Raw genomic sequence first — 17,178 nt, 5'->3', positions numbered from 1 at the left:
GTCTCATTTTGGCACAGATAACAGGACTCTGGTTAAATTTAAAAAAAGTTTACGTAGTTACACAGTGGAAGTACAAATCAAAGAAGGGATCAAACATGACAAAACTTAATACATGAAGCCTGTCTGAACAGTGAAAACTTCCCGCTGGTGTTTCTGTTCAGGAGTCTTGAATAAAAACCGCCACCACTCACTGTGGAAAGAGAACAAGTTATAACTGTGGTATATGTTGAAAGTGATTTACAGATAGAATAAATGGGTCTTACTGAAATGTCTAAAGCTTAATAATGCACCTTTTAATCAAAATACTGGATTAATCACGGAAATGTGTCATGTAAAGGTGCCTAAAGACCAACATGCCATTTTCAGTTAACTGTGCAGCAACATGGGGCTGCATTTGTCTTGTGGCTGCCCCTGGTCATGTGTCCTTGGTCAAGACACTGAACCCCTAATTGCACCTTAAGCTGTAAACTAGCTGTCTGGCTTATGAATGGGTCAATAAGAAGCAGTGTCAAAGTGCTTTGTTAAGGTAAACAAGTGCAGATCATATAGCATTTAAAGAATACTTTTTCTTTGACATCACCAGTTGTGTGTAGAATGTATGATGAATCCACTGCATTGCTAAAGTTAAAATACACAACATATCAGCAAACAGTGGTAAACAAAGCCTTGCGTGACTTTGTGTCTTTTCTTGTGACATTCTGTTTGGTACGTAGATAACAGCAGCAGAAACTGTTCATCTATGTACATTATCACTGTCCTGCAACTATACAGTGTGACAATAGATGCGATATTTGCTAATGTTTTATCTGGGACAGTACGAAACCACTGTGTGTTTTGGTGACTGGGCCTTTTGAAAACTCAGTTGACCTAAGCTCAGTATATACACACATCCATGTTATAGGAAATTTTACAATTCTCAAACATGCAACACTGCTGGTAACAGATAGCACAATGGAAACTGTACCCAGTACTGTATGGAAATATGCAGAATGTGGGGTGATCCAACCTTACCTCCTCCTCACTCCTGGGTCTCCATACTCTCATCCTCTGCATCTCCTCCCTCCTCCAGAGCTTCATCTTCCTCCTCCTTTCTTTCTGGAGGCTTTTCATAGGCCTTTTCTGATGGAGTAACAATTACACCATCCCATGTGGACATCTCTGTAGCTAGGTCTGCAGCATGAGAGAAAAGAGAAAAAAATCAACACATAGCAGATACCACCTTAAAAGTGGAAATACTGTGTAGAAATGCCCATGCTGTGTAACTGGCTTTTTTTTGTAATATCTTAAGAGGTCCTCTTACAGCTGGCATCTCCCTCCAGGCCAAGTATCTTCCTGAAACCTCCATGAGAGAGCACCCTCACCAGTGTCTGAGCTGTGAAACATACCATGTCCTACACAAAAGGACAAACAGAAAGCTCTACATTTTCCATATTCATTGTATTTCTCATTTAGTTTATGCAACAACTATGCAAGCTTGCTGTATCAGGCCGACCTGCTGTTCCAGAGTCATTACTGTGTGCACCCTAAAATTCCCACTCTCACAGGGGTCAGTGATGCCCACGGAGCCAGGCAGAAAGAGGCCAGCTGCCAACATCTGCAGACAGCGCCTTTAAAACAAGTTCAGAGCAAAGCTTACTGATTGTCCAAGGTGTTGTGAGTGAGTTAAAATGAGATGAGATATTAAGATGAAGCCAACCTGTAGGCTATGTTGAGGGACAGGGGCTGTCTGGATGGGTTGTTCATTACTGCAGAATGGCCCTAAAGACAGTAGACACCAGCCTCATTACAATGACCCCGTCACATACTCTGGTCATAATGTCACAAACATCAGAGCTCACCAGCAGGTCAAGGATCCAAGGAGTGAGGGGCTCAAAACCAGGGAAGCGCAGCCTCAGGTCTTTCAGAAGCCGGATCAAAACTTTGACCCTAAAAAATAAAAGATAATGATTAAGTTAAGGTTGGTGTGTGTGTGACAAACCAGTAAAACAGAGCAAGCCAAAAAGGCACCCTCACGTTGACTGAGACGCATTCTCCTCAAACCAGCGAGCATGGCGAATGGCAGCAAGGGCGCTTTGCAGCACCTTGATGTCCACTAAGAAAAAACACAAATTAGAGTGTGGTGCAGAACTATTGCTAACCATAAAAAAGACCACGATGGTCCTAATTGGGACGCATTTCTTCTACATTGTGTCTATGCACCATGCCTATTAATGTACGTGCTCTTACAGTGCAGCTCAGGGTCAAGCTTGCGGAGGTTGGGGGGTACGGTGGTGATGAGGATCTTGACAGTAGCGTCAGCTGAACTGATTTCGAAGCCTGTCTCATTGGTCAGCATGGACAACACTGGAACCAGCACAAACATCACATCAGCAGGTGTAAATTGCAAACTAAGCATTCATGTTCAATTTATTGCCATTTGACCATACCTTCAGTAGGGTCCTGTGTGCGGAGAGTCTCAACTACTTTGTTGCCCAGGGCAGCAACTGCCTCTACTATAACAAAACAAAAACACATGTCCATTAGCTTATCTCACATCTGCACACTTAGACATCACTTTCAGAAATCACGAAAAATGTATCTAAGTAGCTAAGATGAAACAACATGTGACCATGATCCATAAATGTTCTGCTCTCTGGATCTTTTAAAAAAATGTCTGAGGCTAAATGGAACAATTTAGTCAGATTGGTACTGTATGAGGATACCTATGGAAAGGGCATCTTAAGACATCTGGAAAGGCTCCATCAGTACTCAGAAGCACGGATGTAGTGGAGCAGCACACGCTCCTACCAGATGAATCTTTTAGGCAATCTTTTATTCTGTAACCCATCACAGCATATAGCCATAGATAGTGATTTCATTAAATAAATATATGTCAACATAACAATCCGTTACGTTTGTACGAGGCTTGCTCGTTATTTAATCCTCTAAGAAAGACAGTGAGTCTCTGGGTAGACAGTGTGACATCTATGTGCACAGTTGCCAAATATTTTTTACTTTCAATTTACAACCCAATTCATGAATGGTCCCCACCTGGCATTCATTTAGTCTGTTCTGTACTAACACAGTCACAAGACAAATAAGTGCAATGGATTCGTTTCGTTAACAAAGGACAAGTCCCTACAAAAATCTGCAAATGTTTGTGGACATCAACTTGAGGATGAAGACTGGATCAATTTAGACAATCGCGGGTCCGGGTACCTTTCGTTCTATGGATTTTTAAAAAAAAGTTATTATATTCACATTATGTGTGTATAATCACATTATATGTGAATATAATGTCAGAAAAAGTAGCTTTTATTACCACGTTAAAAATGAAATAATGAAAAACACGTCTTGTTTTTTCATTTTTCGACTTTTTATTTCAAATGAAAAATCAATTGAACGAAAAGTACACAGACCCATGAGATTGGGCCTAAGTTAAAAATGTATAATATATACATGATTATAATAACAATTTTTTTATATATGCTGGAATAAATATCAATCATACAAGTGCTCTATATCACAGTTTCTTATGTATTCAATGGCTCCACCCACTCTTAGCGATTACTCACGTGTAGGGAGGATCTTGAGTATTACAACCAGATCAGCAACATTGTGACCTGTCGTCATGGTGCCCTTCTTGTAAGAACCCACTTGACGGACCTCTTCAATTTGCTGCAAGGAAACACAGGTGTAATATTATGAATGTATCTAATGACATAGATCACACTGTTCTCAGGCTCCACATCTATGTGCTGGTACTAACAAATATTGTTTATTTAATATTTACACCAGAATACACTTAATGTCACATTTAATAGGTTTATTCTAATGTAGCTGATGAAAATGTATTTGATCTAACTCTGTCACTCACCACTTCAAAGTTGCCAGGTGCAACAATCAGGTTGTCAATGACGTTATTAATCTTTGTGACCAGGGACAAAATAGAGGACTGAGGAAAAAAGATAGAAAAAAAAGATAAGACACTAGCAAAAAAGGCTTTTGTAAGTGGAAAAACAACACCAAACTACATGCAATTGATCGATCCTAAAAAAAACACTGGAAACAAGTCAGTGCTTGTCTCTGGACTGACCTGCTCCGCAGGTGTAGGGCTAAGGTCCTGATTCCTTTTCAGAAGACACTCGCTGAACGCCGTCTCATCAGGTGCAGGCTTTACTCGGGGAAACGCCATCTCACACTGATAACAGACACAAACGTAATGAGAAGGCAATGTTGTTTCTAGGAGGACATTGAATGCAATGACTGACGCATGATCAGTGCAGAAAGTCAACGGACTTCTGACATTCTAAGACTAGATGTGATTCTTATGAGAGTTGTGTTGATTTCAATTACCTAATTAAACTCCTCACAGTTTTAGTGATGCACCTTTAGCTCCATTTATCAGTTAGAAGATTTTATTCAAATAGAGTGAAGCCAAACAATACCGTTATACTCACCACATAGAAATCAAATGGGATGTGAGGAACAAATGGTCGGTACCTAAAAAGAATAAAACAGATGCAATGATTATCTCAACAGTTATGAACCCGTTTCCCAGCATTAAAGAACGTTCAATAAAATTTGTCCATTTGGTTCCTTAGACTCTGGATATTTTGGCACATTTGATTCCACCGCTTCATCTTGAAAGAGTGTGTGCTCACCTGGATCAGGTCAAAAAATGTTTTTTCTAAGTTTTCTCTCCCCCAAGAAATTGTGCACCTACATTTCTGGAGGACATTACTTTAGTCAAAACTAATTTAACTTCTTTAATTTTCAGCTCATTTATAAACAAAAAAGGTGTAATGGTCCTGGGTTCACCTACTCTAACTGCCAACCAACCACTTAAACAAACAGACCTCAACCTAAAAGGTAACCTCAGTTAAACAAATATGGCCATCACACAGTTGTTGTCTAATGAACATGTTTTTGTAACTTTAATTTTGCACCAAAGGAAACTACATTAAAAAGGGCTATATAAAGTTGACAGTGTATTGTATGTAGCAGTAAAGCCAATGCTCGTGCTTTTTATTGGAATATGCTGCAGAATATTTACTGATGAGGAAAATGTGTCCAAATACTACACAGTGCAGCCCATCCGATTCGCATGGTTGTTACGGGAAATGTCGCCCAGTGTGACGTTTCACACGCGCAGCTCTATGTCACATGTCTGCTTTCTATCGGCTTTTGCCAAACATTTGAACTGGGTGAACGGTGACAAATGTAGGTATACATGCACGGAAATATATGCGTTTCTCCCTTAAGTGTGAAACCGCAGACGTTTGAGATAAACAGCCCGAAGACTTAACTCACCCCTGAACCAGTCCTCCACGGGACCCGAAGCGGCCTCCCCGGCCCCTGCCGCGGTCCCCTCTGTATGGACACAGAGACAGCAACATCTGAAAACTGCTCATTGACATTTTTATTGGGTCAAGATAACATTAGGATTCATTGTCTCCTGTGCCTGGTCGACCAAGTTCTGCCACAATACATAACACACATTACCGTGGATTCATTCATCCAGTTATCGTACTTGGCAGTAGCAATAATAGTTGCTTCCCACCGCAAAAACTAAATCAGCTTCATCCTTACACCATCTGCAAGAGTTACACGTTAATTCACTGCCCAACAGGGATGTTTGGGATGCATTACCTACAAACAATTCCAGCAGCCTAGCTGCTAACAGCAAAAGCTTTAAAATGAACCTAAAGCTACGAGTGCTAAAACGTTCTGTTTGCATTAAAACGATAACGAAGCCAACCGTTAAAGCTTAAAGGATTCAAAAAATGCAGTATTTACCTCATTGCGTACGACGTTTTGACTATTTAAAGTGTTTTTAGAAGAACTGTTAAACGCTGCTTGCAGGAACAGCGTCTATGCTACAAAAGCTAATGGCTTCTTTTTGTATTTTAACACCGATTGTAAAATTAGAATCGGCCGCACTACTGCCACCTACTGGACGGTAGCGTCAGCAGCAAATGTGTAGACAAAGACTGCAAATGTAGGTAAGTCGTGTCCAGAATCACGTTTTTGAGATGCTGTAACCATTTCTTATAGTACATACGCCAACATAATGAGGACTGTAGCAAAATGTTTCTTTTAACTAACATCAATTATCATGATATCATCATAATCATCATCATCATCATCATCATCATCATCATCATCATCATCATCATCATCATCATCAATCCTTTATAATCCATATAAAAAATGTAAACATTTCAATTTCCCAAGTGAAAGAGGATCAGGATGAAGATTGTTGTTTTCTCATGGTCAGTGGCGAAAGTCTTTGCTGTAAATTGCTTTTAGTTGCCTGTCGTAGCTGATTTTTAAAGATTTGAAGAAATTGCATCCTTCTCAATGGCCACGTGGTGGTGTTATAGGTGTAACAATACAACATGTGAAAAACAACAAAGACATATACAGTAGATACTGAAATATGTCTTTAAAAAGACTAAATGTGGGCACCAGAAATTCCATATAACTTAATTAATAGCAACTGATATTATTTTTAGTATTAAAAATAAAAGAACAAAGATATTTTAATAATTGTAAGAAGTAGTGAATGCAGAATATTTTTAGAATTTAGGATGTCATTGATAGATTTTGCAGCTACACCCTTTCAGATAAAAGTTGAAAAATAATTGATTCAAAAAATCTTATACTAGAAATATGAGTTTTAAGCCCACAAGACATCAACTAATTAAAGACTTAAATATTTCAAGTTTGCAAAACAGAAGTTAAAAGTGACCATTTAATTGCAAGGTTAGGTCTGTTTAAATACCTTTGTACTTTAGAATTCTGGTAAAACGTCTCTCTATCTCTCTCTATCATATGTGTATGTATTATTATTATGCATAGAAAGTAATTCGATGTGAATGTGTTATATGTGGACACACACACACACACACACACACACACACACACACACACACACACACACACGCACACACACACACACACACACACACACACACACACACACACACACACACACACACACACACACACACACACACACACACACACACACACACATATTACCTGCCTGTCTTAATTTTCCTTCTATCTGTGAAAGTGGGAAGAGCATGTATCAGTGTGCAAGCAAATCAATTTCCTTCTGAGATTACTAAAGTTTTTTAAATGTTGAATTTTGACACTGGGGTTTATATAAAATTTCATCAAACTAAACAAATACTTTTCAAATACTTGTGGAACTTGTATTGTATGAAAACCTTGCCCAAACTGAGAAAAAAAGCAACCAATTTCTGCAGGTCCATTTCAGATTAGAATAACTACACTAAAAGGTTTACACAACACATGGATCTCTCCACAAAGTTTTCCAGCAGAGTAAATAGTGAGGGCGTAAGTACAGCACATTTGCATTTACGTCTCACTGATGGAAGAGAGATATCATTCATCCCCCTAAATCCTGCCCATTTATGATCCGAAATGAATAAAAACCTCGGCTTTAAGGTCTACAACACAATTTATCGTCATAATCAAGTAGGTGCAGACTTTACCTGAGCACAACTGGACTAACGTTCACTTGGTTGGTTTTAATCATGGTAGAAGTAAAATGGCTGTGGAGCAGCAGTTTTTATATACTGAGCATTTCAGGTAAGAAACATTCAGTTGTTATAGCAACCACAAACGTACTATTAAGCTATAAGTTACACATTACATATGGAAAAAAGTGCTATTATGAGTAATGAGTTACGACCCTGTGTAAAAGTAAACAATGTAGCTTATAAATATACAACATGCTAATGCTGTATTTGGTGTTAATGTTACATAATTAAAACACAGGTTAAAACAGATATTTAAATACATTATGAATTAAAACTAAAATTACTCACTTTTGGTTAGATATGATACTCTTGTCTTAAATAGGATACATTTACATGTTCATTACCTTTTTGTTGAAGCTTCTCGTTTATACAGCTGAGTAGATTCTGAATGTCTGAAGGAAAGGAAAAAGTAGTCACTAGTCACTTACTTTTGATTGCTGGAGCATAGGTGAGTAGGTGAGAAGTCATTTCAAGCTAAATAACCACACAAAAAATCACCTTCCCCCAAACATCATCACAAAGACAAGTATCCATATTGTCAACCTTTAAATATTTGACATCTTGTTTCTGCTCTTCATATTATGCAGAACCCATATTGTATTGGTTCAGTGACAATATATATGTATATACTTGTGTAGTGTAACATACTAGCATTCCATAGATCAGAATAAAACACTGACCTAGCTGCATGTGACTGCATTCAGATTTCTATAATATTTGCAATGTATGTATTTATAGAAATAAATGAATATGGATAGGCATAAACAATGATCCATCAGAAGACCAGTTAAAATACACAACAAGGCCAGTTAAAATACACAACAAGGCCTACATATGTTATGTGTAAAAAGGTGACACTGTGTTACTAGTTGTCTGCTTCTGTCTCAAGTCATTAAATATTATATCTCACTGAATCCTACAGGTCTTCTGACTGGCCAGTGTCACACCCTACCAGTTCCACACAGCTTAGACCAAGTCAGTGATACCCAGCAGCAGAGGGCCTACTATTTGCCAATGGAGATCACAAACCAAGTCTTCAGAGCTGCACTACGCGACTCAGCATCTGAGGAATATCAGAGCATGTATACTGAAGTCAACCACTTGGTAAGATAAATAAAGAAAAGTTCGTAGGCGCTCCAATGAGGTACCTCTTAATCATTTCATGCTTAGCATGATAACTTTATACTGTAGCTATATTTTTGCAATTGTATCTTTGGTGTCACAACATTGAGAGTATAGAGTGGCAATGGTAATGATACTTAATATTCTCAGTGGTTTGTAATTTACAGCACAAATATGTTTATAATATTTTATAAAAATATGAGGGGGGCCCAATTAATAAAACGAAACAAAAAGATATAAAAAACTTTATTACAGTCAGGTGTAGAAATAATTTCATTGTGCCTTCAAATAGTACATGACTGTAATTTAGTGGCTGTGTAGAAATTAACCTGCAACATTGACTCGTCCCAAACCAGGAAGTACCCCAGTATGGAGTTTAGTTTGGTTGCTGTCAGTGTGGAAACATTTTCCACACTGACAGAAACTTAAGATAGTTAAGTGTTAATGTGTGTTTTTCTTTGTTTTGCAGCTTGGAGGGGTTTACAACTGCTCTGACAACACTGTGTGTCCAACAAATTCTTTCTATGGGGGTGTTGCAGAAATGACATTCAGGTATATTCATGTTATACCATATGAAACTTAGTTCACTTACTGACCATTTTTAAATACATATTATATAAATATTAAATAGAGTCTAATTCTCTGGCAAAATGGCATCTTCTGTCATTAAATTGTACTACATACAATACCACAAAGGAATCTTCTGCCACCTGCTACATGCACATAATAAATAAAGGTAGATGTATTTAGCAATAAAAGTGTTGAAATCATTCTTAGAGCAAACTATCAAACTTGTGTGCATTGTCAACATCTGCACTGTTTGAAATACAGTAATTCTCTCTTTCCCAGGTCTGGATCAGTAATCGCAAATGCAACTGTGGTCTTCAATACTGTCTCAATTAACCCTGTCATTGTGTACTACGTTTTTGTTGACAACGTCAACAAAGTTCAGCCTCAAACCCTGCAGCTCAATCTGGCTTACACAAGCAGTGAGTTCTACAACTGAATGGACAAAACTCCAACTATTTCTTTTATTCAAGTTACAATATATTCTATATTTTTAACCTATAATTCCCTTTTCCCCTCAGTGGACAAAGTACAACAAACTACAGTGCCTCCTGTTACAGCAGCAACACCTACTACAACCACAACAACTGCTGCTACAACCACAACAACACCTACTACAACTACAACACATACTATTACCACAACAACACATACTATAACCACAACACCTACTACTACACCTACTACAACCACAACACCTACTACTACACCTATTACAACCACAACAACACATACTACAACTACAACACATACTACTACCACAACAACACAAACTACAACCACAGCACCTACTACTACACCTACTACAACCACAACAACACATACTACAACCACAGCACCTACTACTACACCTACTACAACCACAACAACACATACTACAGCTACAACACACACTAATACCACAACACATACTACAACCACAACACCTACTACTACACCTACTACAACCACAACAACACATACTACAACCACAACACCTACTACTACACCTACTACAACCACAACAACACATACTACAGCTACAACACACACTAATACCACAACACATACTACAACCACAACACCTACTACTACACCTACTACAACCACAACAACACCTACTACTACACCTACTACAACCACAACAACACATACTACAACTACAACACACACTACTACCACAACAACACATATTACAACAACAACACCCATTACTACACCTACTACAACCACAACAACACCTACTTCAACCACAACAACACCTACTACAACACCTAGTACAACTATAACACCTACTACAACCACAACAACATCTACTACAACCACAACAACACCTAATACTTTATCTAGTACAGCCACAACCACAACACCTACTACAACCACAACAACACCTATTACTACACCTACTACAACCACAACAACAGATACTACAACCCATACTAGAGCCAAAACAACGCCTACTACTACTTTAGCCACAAAAACAGCACCTCTAACTACTACTACACATACTACTACCACAACAACACATACTTATAAACCTGATACAACCACAACAACAGATACTAAAACAACAGATAGAAAAAGTAAAACACCTTCTACTTTTCAGACTGCTACCACAACAACAGATACTACAACAGATAGTAGAGCCAAAACAACACTTCTGACTACAAATACACATTCTACTACCACATTTACATTTACATTTACATTTACTAGTAACACAAAAAAAAACATTGTTACTACAACACCTACCATGAATGCAACACGTAATACCACCAGAACAACACCTAAGAATACTACCACAATATTTACTAGTAACATAACAATACCTATCGTTACTAAAACACCTACTACTATTACAGCAGCTACAATGACTACTACCACAGAAAAAAGTATGCCTACTACATTAACAACACCTACCAACACACCCATTTCAAACACAACTCATAGCAAAATCATTTCTGCTGTTCCTTTTACAAATACAACTACACCTAGTAATACCTCAACACGTACTATTTCAGCTAAAACAACACCCACAACAAAGCCCGCTCCAAACACTTCAACAACACCAATTTCAAAGATATCAACACCTAGTAAAACTACCTCTAAAACTGCCACAAAGACAAGTACATCAGTCACACATTATACAACCACCACAACACCTGCTAAAAATAACACAGCTACCTCCAAACCTACACCTCAAACAAAGACAGCTTCACCTACTACTATTCGATATCCTACAACTGCACTACATAAAAACACATCCTCTGGTGAGACTGTAGTGGTTTCGACTACCACATTAAATACCAGAAATCATAGTGATGGTAACACCAACACTTCTCAAAAGCCAACGTCAGACAGCACTGCATCTGTGAAGCCAAATGACAAGGAAACATCTCAGAGTGTTTCCTCTAGAAAACCGGATGGTCATGAGACACCAGATCACAACATCATCACTAGTGGCAGCAACAGCAAGAGCAACAGCAGCATCAGTAATGGCAGTGGCAACAATTCAAACACTGACTGGGTACCTGGATGGGCTATAGCCCTCATAGTATTAGCTGCTGTCATTTTACTGCTACTCATAATCATCTTTATTATGATGGTGAGTTATCAATAATTTATGGTAAAGGTTGTTTTCATAAGATAATAATAATAATAATAATAATAATAATAATAATAATAATAATAATAATAATAATAATAATAATAATAATAATAATAATAATGCGAGGAATTTATATGGGATGATTTTGAATGGTGTGGTATTATAGTATAATTGTGTAAGTAAGAGTTCTGCTTAATGCTCTTGCTGTTTCAGTTGGTTCGATGGTGTTGTAAGAAAACAGGCAGTGACCATATGGACATGAGGCAGGATCCGTATAACACGAAACAGAAACAACCACCCCAGGCTCCTCTGCCAGTATACTCTCTTGAACCACCAGTGACACACAGCATAGCGTCTGCTCCTTTATTTATTGTAAGTATTACAGAGCTACAGTAATATGTGCAAAGTACATTCATATTTTGCTTAAGGTCTATGGCACGTTTGAATGCAATGTGTTCTTTAACAGGGAGACTCACCTAAGAAGAACCGGACAGGGTTCTATGCAGTAAATCCTTAAGAGTCTCTGATAAAGGAAGGTAGCCTGCTACGTTTATGTGAAATATGTAATTTAAATAAACGTTTTATTATTATTATTATTACAGTTTTGTTTGCAAAAGTCTCTAACCGTGTCAAAACATTCAAAATATGCAACAAAAGCCTTTTTTCCTTCAAAGAACACAACTTGCAAACAAGTATTTGAACGATGGATGGATGTCCAATCTATCATACAGTAATACAGTAATACAGAATACAAAATGCTGATCTCAGTGTAAATAAGTAAATCATTGATTGTCATTGTAGCCCTTTGCTATTTGTTTCCATTGACATCAGTGTTAACTGTTTTGCAAAAGGGAGTAGAAAATGTGTCAATCTAATGAGAATGGGTTTACACATTTGCTAGACATATCTGATGCTCTGTTGGAATAGTGTTGATGAAAACTGAGTGGAACCTAGTTTCATACAACAGGTCAAAGTGATCAATGAAATCTGTATTATTATAATCACGCCCCCAAAAAGTGTAAACCTATTGGTAAAGCTAACTTTTTTATCCCTTTATTTGTGATCAATAGTTATATAATACTAATACAGAGGGAGTAAAGTCTCTTTGACCTCTCCCACTCTTAATCACTGCTTATTCATACGAAATTAGATTTGGCCCTCACAACAAAGTACAGTCAGACAATGTAAAGAGGCTGGGCACTGTGTGTTCTTGATCTTATGAGTTCATTCAGCCTTTTCATTCAGATAGTAAAAGCATAAAATGCACTTACATAATTTAACTAACAAGACTACAAAATTAAATGTCACATATAGTAGATTCAACATGACTTAAGAAGTGTAAAAAAATCTATATATTACTATAACAAACACAACAATGAAATAAATAGGTGATTTAGTTTTTGTAAAAAAAATCTTTTTACCCAGTGAGTGAAGTGGCATTCAACACGTTAACATTACTAACATTATTTTTCTAATATTCATTCATTTTACATGAGACCTCAAACAGACCTAGTCCCATTTCAGTGTCAGTCACAGAGTCCTGTTTTTGTTTGCGCTTCCACAAGTAAGTGCCAGTTGAGGAAAAGCCGTGTACAAATTTCTGTGCAGCGTACAGTATGGGTTAACAAAAAGCAACAAGCGTTATTTATCACACGCATTTACAGTTGTTTTATTTTTTACCATGTTTCAGGTCAAAATGCTGATGTTGACATTAGTATGAATACTGTATAAACCATGAATAGGAAATGGAATAATTATTGTATAACAATTATTCATTATACGTTTTAATAAAGAAAATTGTTATTTAATGTAACTAAATGTATACCAACTGAATATACTTGCCCAAATTGTTACCGTATTTATTACATATTTCTAATGGTATTATTTTTAAGTTGTAACTGAAATTCAAATACAAATTTTCTATATTGCCTATATTGTCATTTGTCATTTTCTGTGTCTGTCTTGTACATATTTATTAACTTTTTTTATGAAGCTATTAAAACAGATATAATATACAACAGTAAAAGTATTAAAACAGATGAAGACACTCCTTGCCAACAAGCAAGGCAATGCTTAGGACTAGAACAATATGGGCCCTACAGGGACTGAACTGCACTTCAGTTTACAGCAGGCAATTTGGTGATTGAGTGATCCCAATTTGGCTGTGGGATCACTCACTTCCGATGCAAGTAGCACTAGCACATATTGTGTAAACAAGCAGCCACCCAGATAACAGGAAGATCAGTAAGATAGCCAGAGAAAAGGGGAAGATAAGGAACACAGAGCAATGCAGGGGTAAGATATAAACCTAAATAGCTTCATGCTGCTAGTACCATGGTGATTGTACAGTAGTTGTTAAGAAGAGACACTTGAATAACTCCCACTGACATCACTTGGTTTACTTGATATTTAACAATACCCATTCCCCCATAAGCAGGACCCAGACGCCCTAAATTCTGGGAATGGAGAGCATCCTGCAACTCAGTATGAAAAAACTGGATAAGGCCCTCTAAATCCTGGGCCAGAAAGCAATGATCATGAAAGCCAGATTTCCAGGGCCAAATACACAATCCAGCAAGTTTCATTCCTAAAAACTGTGCATGAGTAGGTTTGCTCCTGCTCACTACTTTCCCACAACTGGTACTAGACAAAGGTTATTGTAATTTGTCCCAGGGATGTCAGAGATGCACTCTCCAATCAGGAACTTACTCTGAATGACTTAATGCTGACCTTGGGTTCTACTGACAATTTGACAAAAACATATCTCCTTTACCTCATATAATAACTACGGTATAATAACTGCTTACTTCCACCTTTTCATGTGTGTTACTTCTGGTTTCGATTACTGTAACTGTTCAATTATAGGAGGCCCCAGTAATTCCAGAGTTGCAAGAGAGAGCAAATCCATTCTACATCTTCTTTCCATTGGCTCCATTTAAATTCTAGAATAGAGTATAAAATCTGTCTCATTACAAAGCTCTTACTGATAAAACTCCAGCTCATCTTAAAGACCTCATAGTCCAATATCTTCACAAAAAAAGCTTTGTTCTCAGAGTGTTGGTCTGCTGTAGGTTGCAGCTACTAGTGTTCTTACTCTCTACTCTTGCTAGTAAAATAAGAAAATGAATAAAAAGATAAATAAATGCTGGTGTGTTGTTTTTTTTTTAATTTAATGTAAAAAAACAGAACACAGCAGGAAATAACAGGGAGTAGAAAAGCTGTGATTCGTAAAGGCAAAGGAGTAACTTGTTTTTGTTGAATACTTGTTTTGAAAAATAAAAATAAGAAAATGTACAGTATGAAATGTTGCTCTATTCCATTTTAAATAATGGTTAATAAACTACTACAGTACTGTATATTGTTTAAAACATGTTTTTATCACATCAACCAAGAATACACATCTAATGCTGTGTTCGCATACCTGTTGTAACACTAGGTATGTGGGCCTATTGACAGCTGGGCTTTTAGCTACTACAACAGAACAGTAGTTTATATACACAAAGAATTGCAATGATAAAATATTGACTGTTGTGAGTTGGGTACATCAAGACTATCCATAATTAGACACACCCTTTTATCCACGTTCAAGACATAACGTTTACTAAGAGCTGTTAATAGTAAAATTGATGGCCGCAGTCATCAGCAGAACAGCATATTGATGAAATGGAAACAAACACAATGGCAGTATAAAAAGACTGTTGCACAATGATGGGTGTAACCAAATACATTATTACCCACAAGTGTGTGTGATTGGTGCGACTGCAATCCCTCCTCATTCCCTCCTTAGTCCGTAGTTTTTAAAAAAATATATTTTTAATACATGTCAATACATGTTTTATATTGTGTCTCCAGTATAAAGCTGGTGGTGGGTTAAACTCAACTTTTTTTAAGCATCCAGTGTTAAGGGCTAGATTTATAGTTTACTTTATGTTCACGCTACAGTACTTGCTTTAAACATATTTATACTATTATTTTATTGAATTCACTATTTTGTAATACACGTTTAGTGACACATAAAAGTTTTATTAGTTGCAATTACTGTGTACTTGATTATATATTAAATCATATTACTCTGCACTATGTTTACAGTTTTTATCAGCCGCTTTGACGCAGCCGTCCAGTGAAACAACACATTCTCTTACAGTAACTGTTCACACACAAGTCTAAACAGCGACTCCAATGTCATAATAACACTCTTTGTTTGCTAAAGGCTCCAACTGTGTCAAAACACTGGAAATACGCAACAAAAACTGGTTTTGCCTTCACACAATACAACATGCAACCAAGTACCAGAACATGTCCAATCGGTTGTAACACAGTGGACAGCAAATTACAAACCACTGATCTCAGTGTGAATCAATGCTTCATTGATTGTCATTGTAGCCTGTTGCTATTTATATATATATTTTTCAAACTGTGGCAGAAAATACATGTAAACTAAAATACAGTCAAATCTATTGAAGGATGACACACAGCCACTGTTAATACTCAGTCTCTGCTTTAGACCTCCTCTATCCATGTTGGTAAAGAACCACACAGATCTGGTACCATTTTTAAGGCCTGAAGACGGATAGCAAAATAAAGATTTTTGTGGAGGAGGGTCACAACAGGTGCTATGGTGAGTTCATACTGGTCTTACTGGTTACTAATAGTTAGGAACAGATGGTTTTCCTTTGGTTACAAAGCTAAAACAATGCAGTTTAGATAGTTTGAATGACATCGGTGTTAACTGTTTTGGAAAATGGAGGAGAAAATGTGTCAATCCAATGAGAGCGGGTTTACACATTTGCTACATGTGTCTGATGCACTGCTGTAATAGTGATGGTGAAAATAAATGGAACTTAGGTAAGCAAAACAGGTTAAAGTGACCGATAAAAACTGTAAAATGCCATACACCTCAGCCTTTTTCAGTCTTTGTGTTTTGTTTCTTATATTTGTTTCTACCCTCTATGTCTGTTTAACTACCTGGCTAGGCTCACTTCCTCACTTCATCATTCACTTGAGATAAGAAGGAGCTTTATCATTGAGTACTTTGTAGATGATGTGAAATTTTAATTTACATTTTACAGGCAGCCAGTGCAGAGAAGCTAATGTAGGGGAAATGTGATCTCTCTTTATAAGTCCTGTCAGAACTCTGGCTGCAACATTTTGAATAAGCTTTTGGCTTTTTAAAGAGTTGTTAGGACATCCTATGAGTAAGCAGTTACAGTAGTCCAGTCTAGAGGTAACAAATGCATGAATCAGTTTCTCTGAAAATTAATAGAATGCTTCCTAAAAATCTCACCTAGAGGAGACATGTATAGGCTAAACAGAATTTGACCAAGCACAGAACCCTGTGGTACTCCATAG

At 37.2% G+C, this 17,178-nt stretch overlaps 3 protein-coding genes across 4 annotated transcripts; 2 read left to right on the top strand and 1 right to left on the bottom strand.

Annotated features, from left to right (window-relative positions):
• Positions 1-32: 32 nt before the first annotated feature.
• Positions 33-5,934, bottom strand: ilf2 (interleukin enhancer binding factor 2). Of its 2 annotated transcripts, none has more exons than XM_029167045.2 (15): positions 5,779-5,934; positions 5,293-5,352; positions 4,440-4,482; positions 4,076-4,180; positions 3,857-3,934; positions 3,555-3,657; positions 2,427-2,492; positions 2,227-2,343; positions 2,014-2,092; positions 1,839-1,926; positions 1,697-1,758; positions 1,493-1,607; positions 1,301-1,391; positions 1,012-1,170; positions 33-190 (listed from the first exon to the last, which is right to left on the bottom strand). In XM_029167045.2, exons 1-14 carry the CDS (start codon positions 5,781-5,783, stop codon positions 1,019-1,021), a joined length of 1,164 nt encoding a protein of 387 aa, XP_029022878.1. In that variant the 5' UTR covers positions 5,784-5,934; the 3' UTR covers positions 33-190; positions 1,012-1,018. The 2 variants fall into 2 exon arrangements, with proteins under 2 accessions (XP_029022878.1, XP_029022877.1); XM_029167044.3 differs by lacking the exon at positions 5,779-5,934 and adding an exon at positions 5,485-5,670.
• Positions 5,935-7,375: 1,441 nt separating this feature from the next.
• Positions 7,376-10,664, top strand: LOC129602944 (uncharacterized). Its single transcript, XM_055512978.1, has 6 exons — positions 7,376-7,602; positions 8,476-8,657; positions 9,145-9,227; positions 9,525-9,664; positions 9,764-10,260; positions 10,572-10,664. The coding sequence occupies exons 1-6, from the start codon at positions 7,548-7,550 to the stop codon at positions 10,662-10,664; spliced, it is 1,050 nt and encodes a 349-aa protein (XP_055368953.1). The 5' UTR covers positions 7,376-7,547.
• LOC114865997 (uncharacterized) lies at positions 10,388-12,623 on the top strand. Its single transcript, XM_029167578.3, has 3 exons — positions 10,388-11,826; positions 12,043-12,201; positions 12,296-12,623. The coding sequence occupies exons 1-3, from the start codon at positions 10,975-10,977 to the stop codon at positions 12,344-12,346; spliced, it is 1,062 nt and encodes a 353-aa protein (XP_029023411.3). The 5' UTR covers positions 10,388-10,974; the 3' UTR covers positions 12,347-12,623.
• Positions 12,624-17,178: the final 4,555 nt, after the last annotated feature.

The sequence above is a fragment of the Betta splendens genome, chromosome 11 (genome assembly GCF_900634795.4).
Source record: "Betta splendens chromosome 11, fBetSpl5.4, whole genome shotgun sequence".
In the NCBI taxonomy this organism is placed as follows: Eukaryota; Metazoa; Chordata; class Actinopteri; order Anabantiformes; family Osphronemidae; genus Betta; species Betta splendens.
This window is presented reverse-complemented; position numbering and strand designations above follow the sequence as displayed.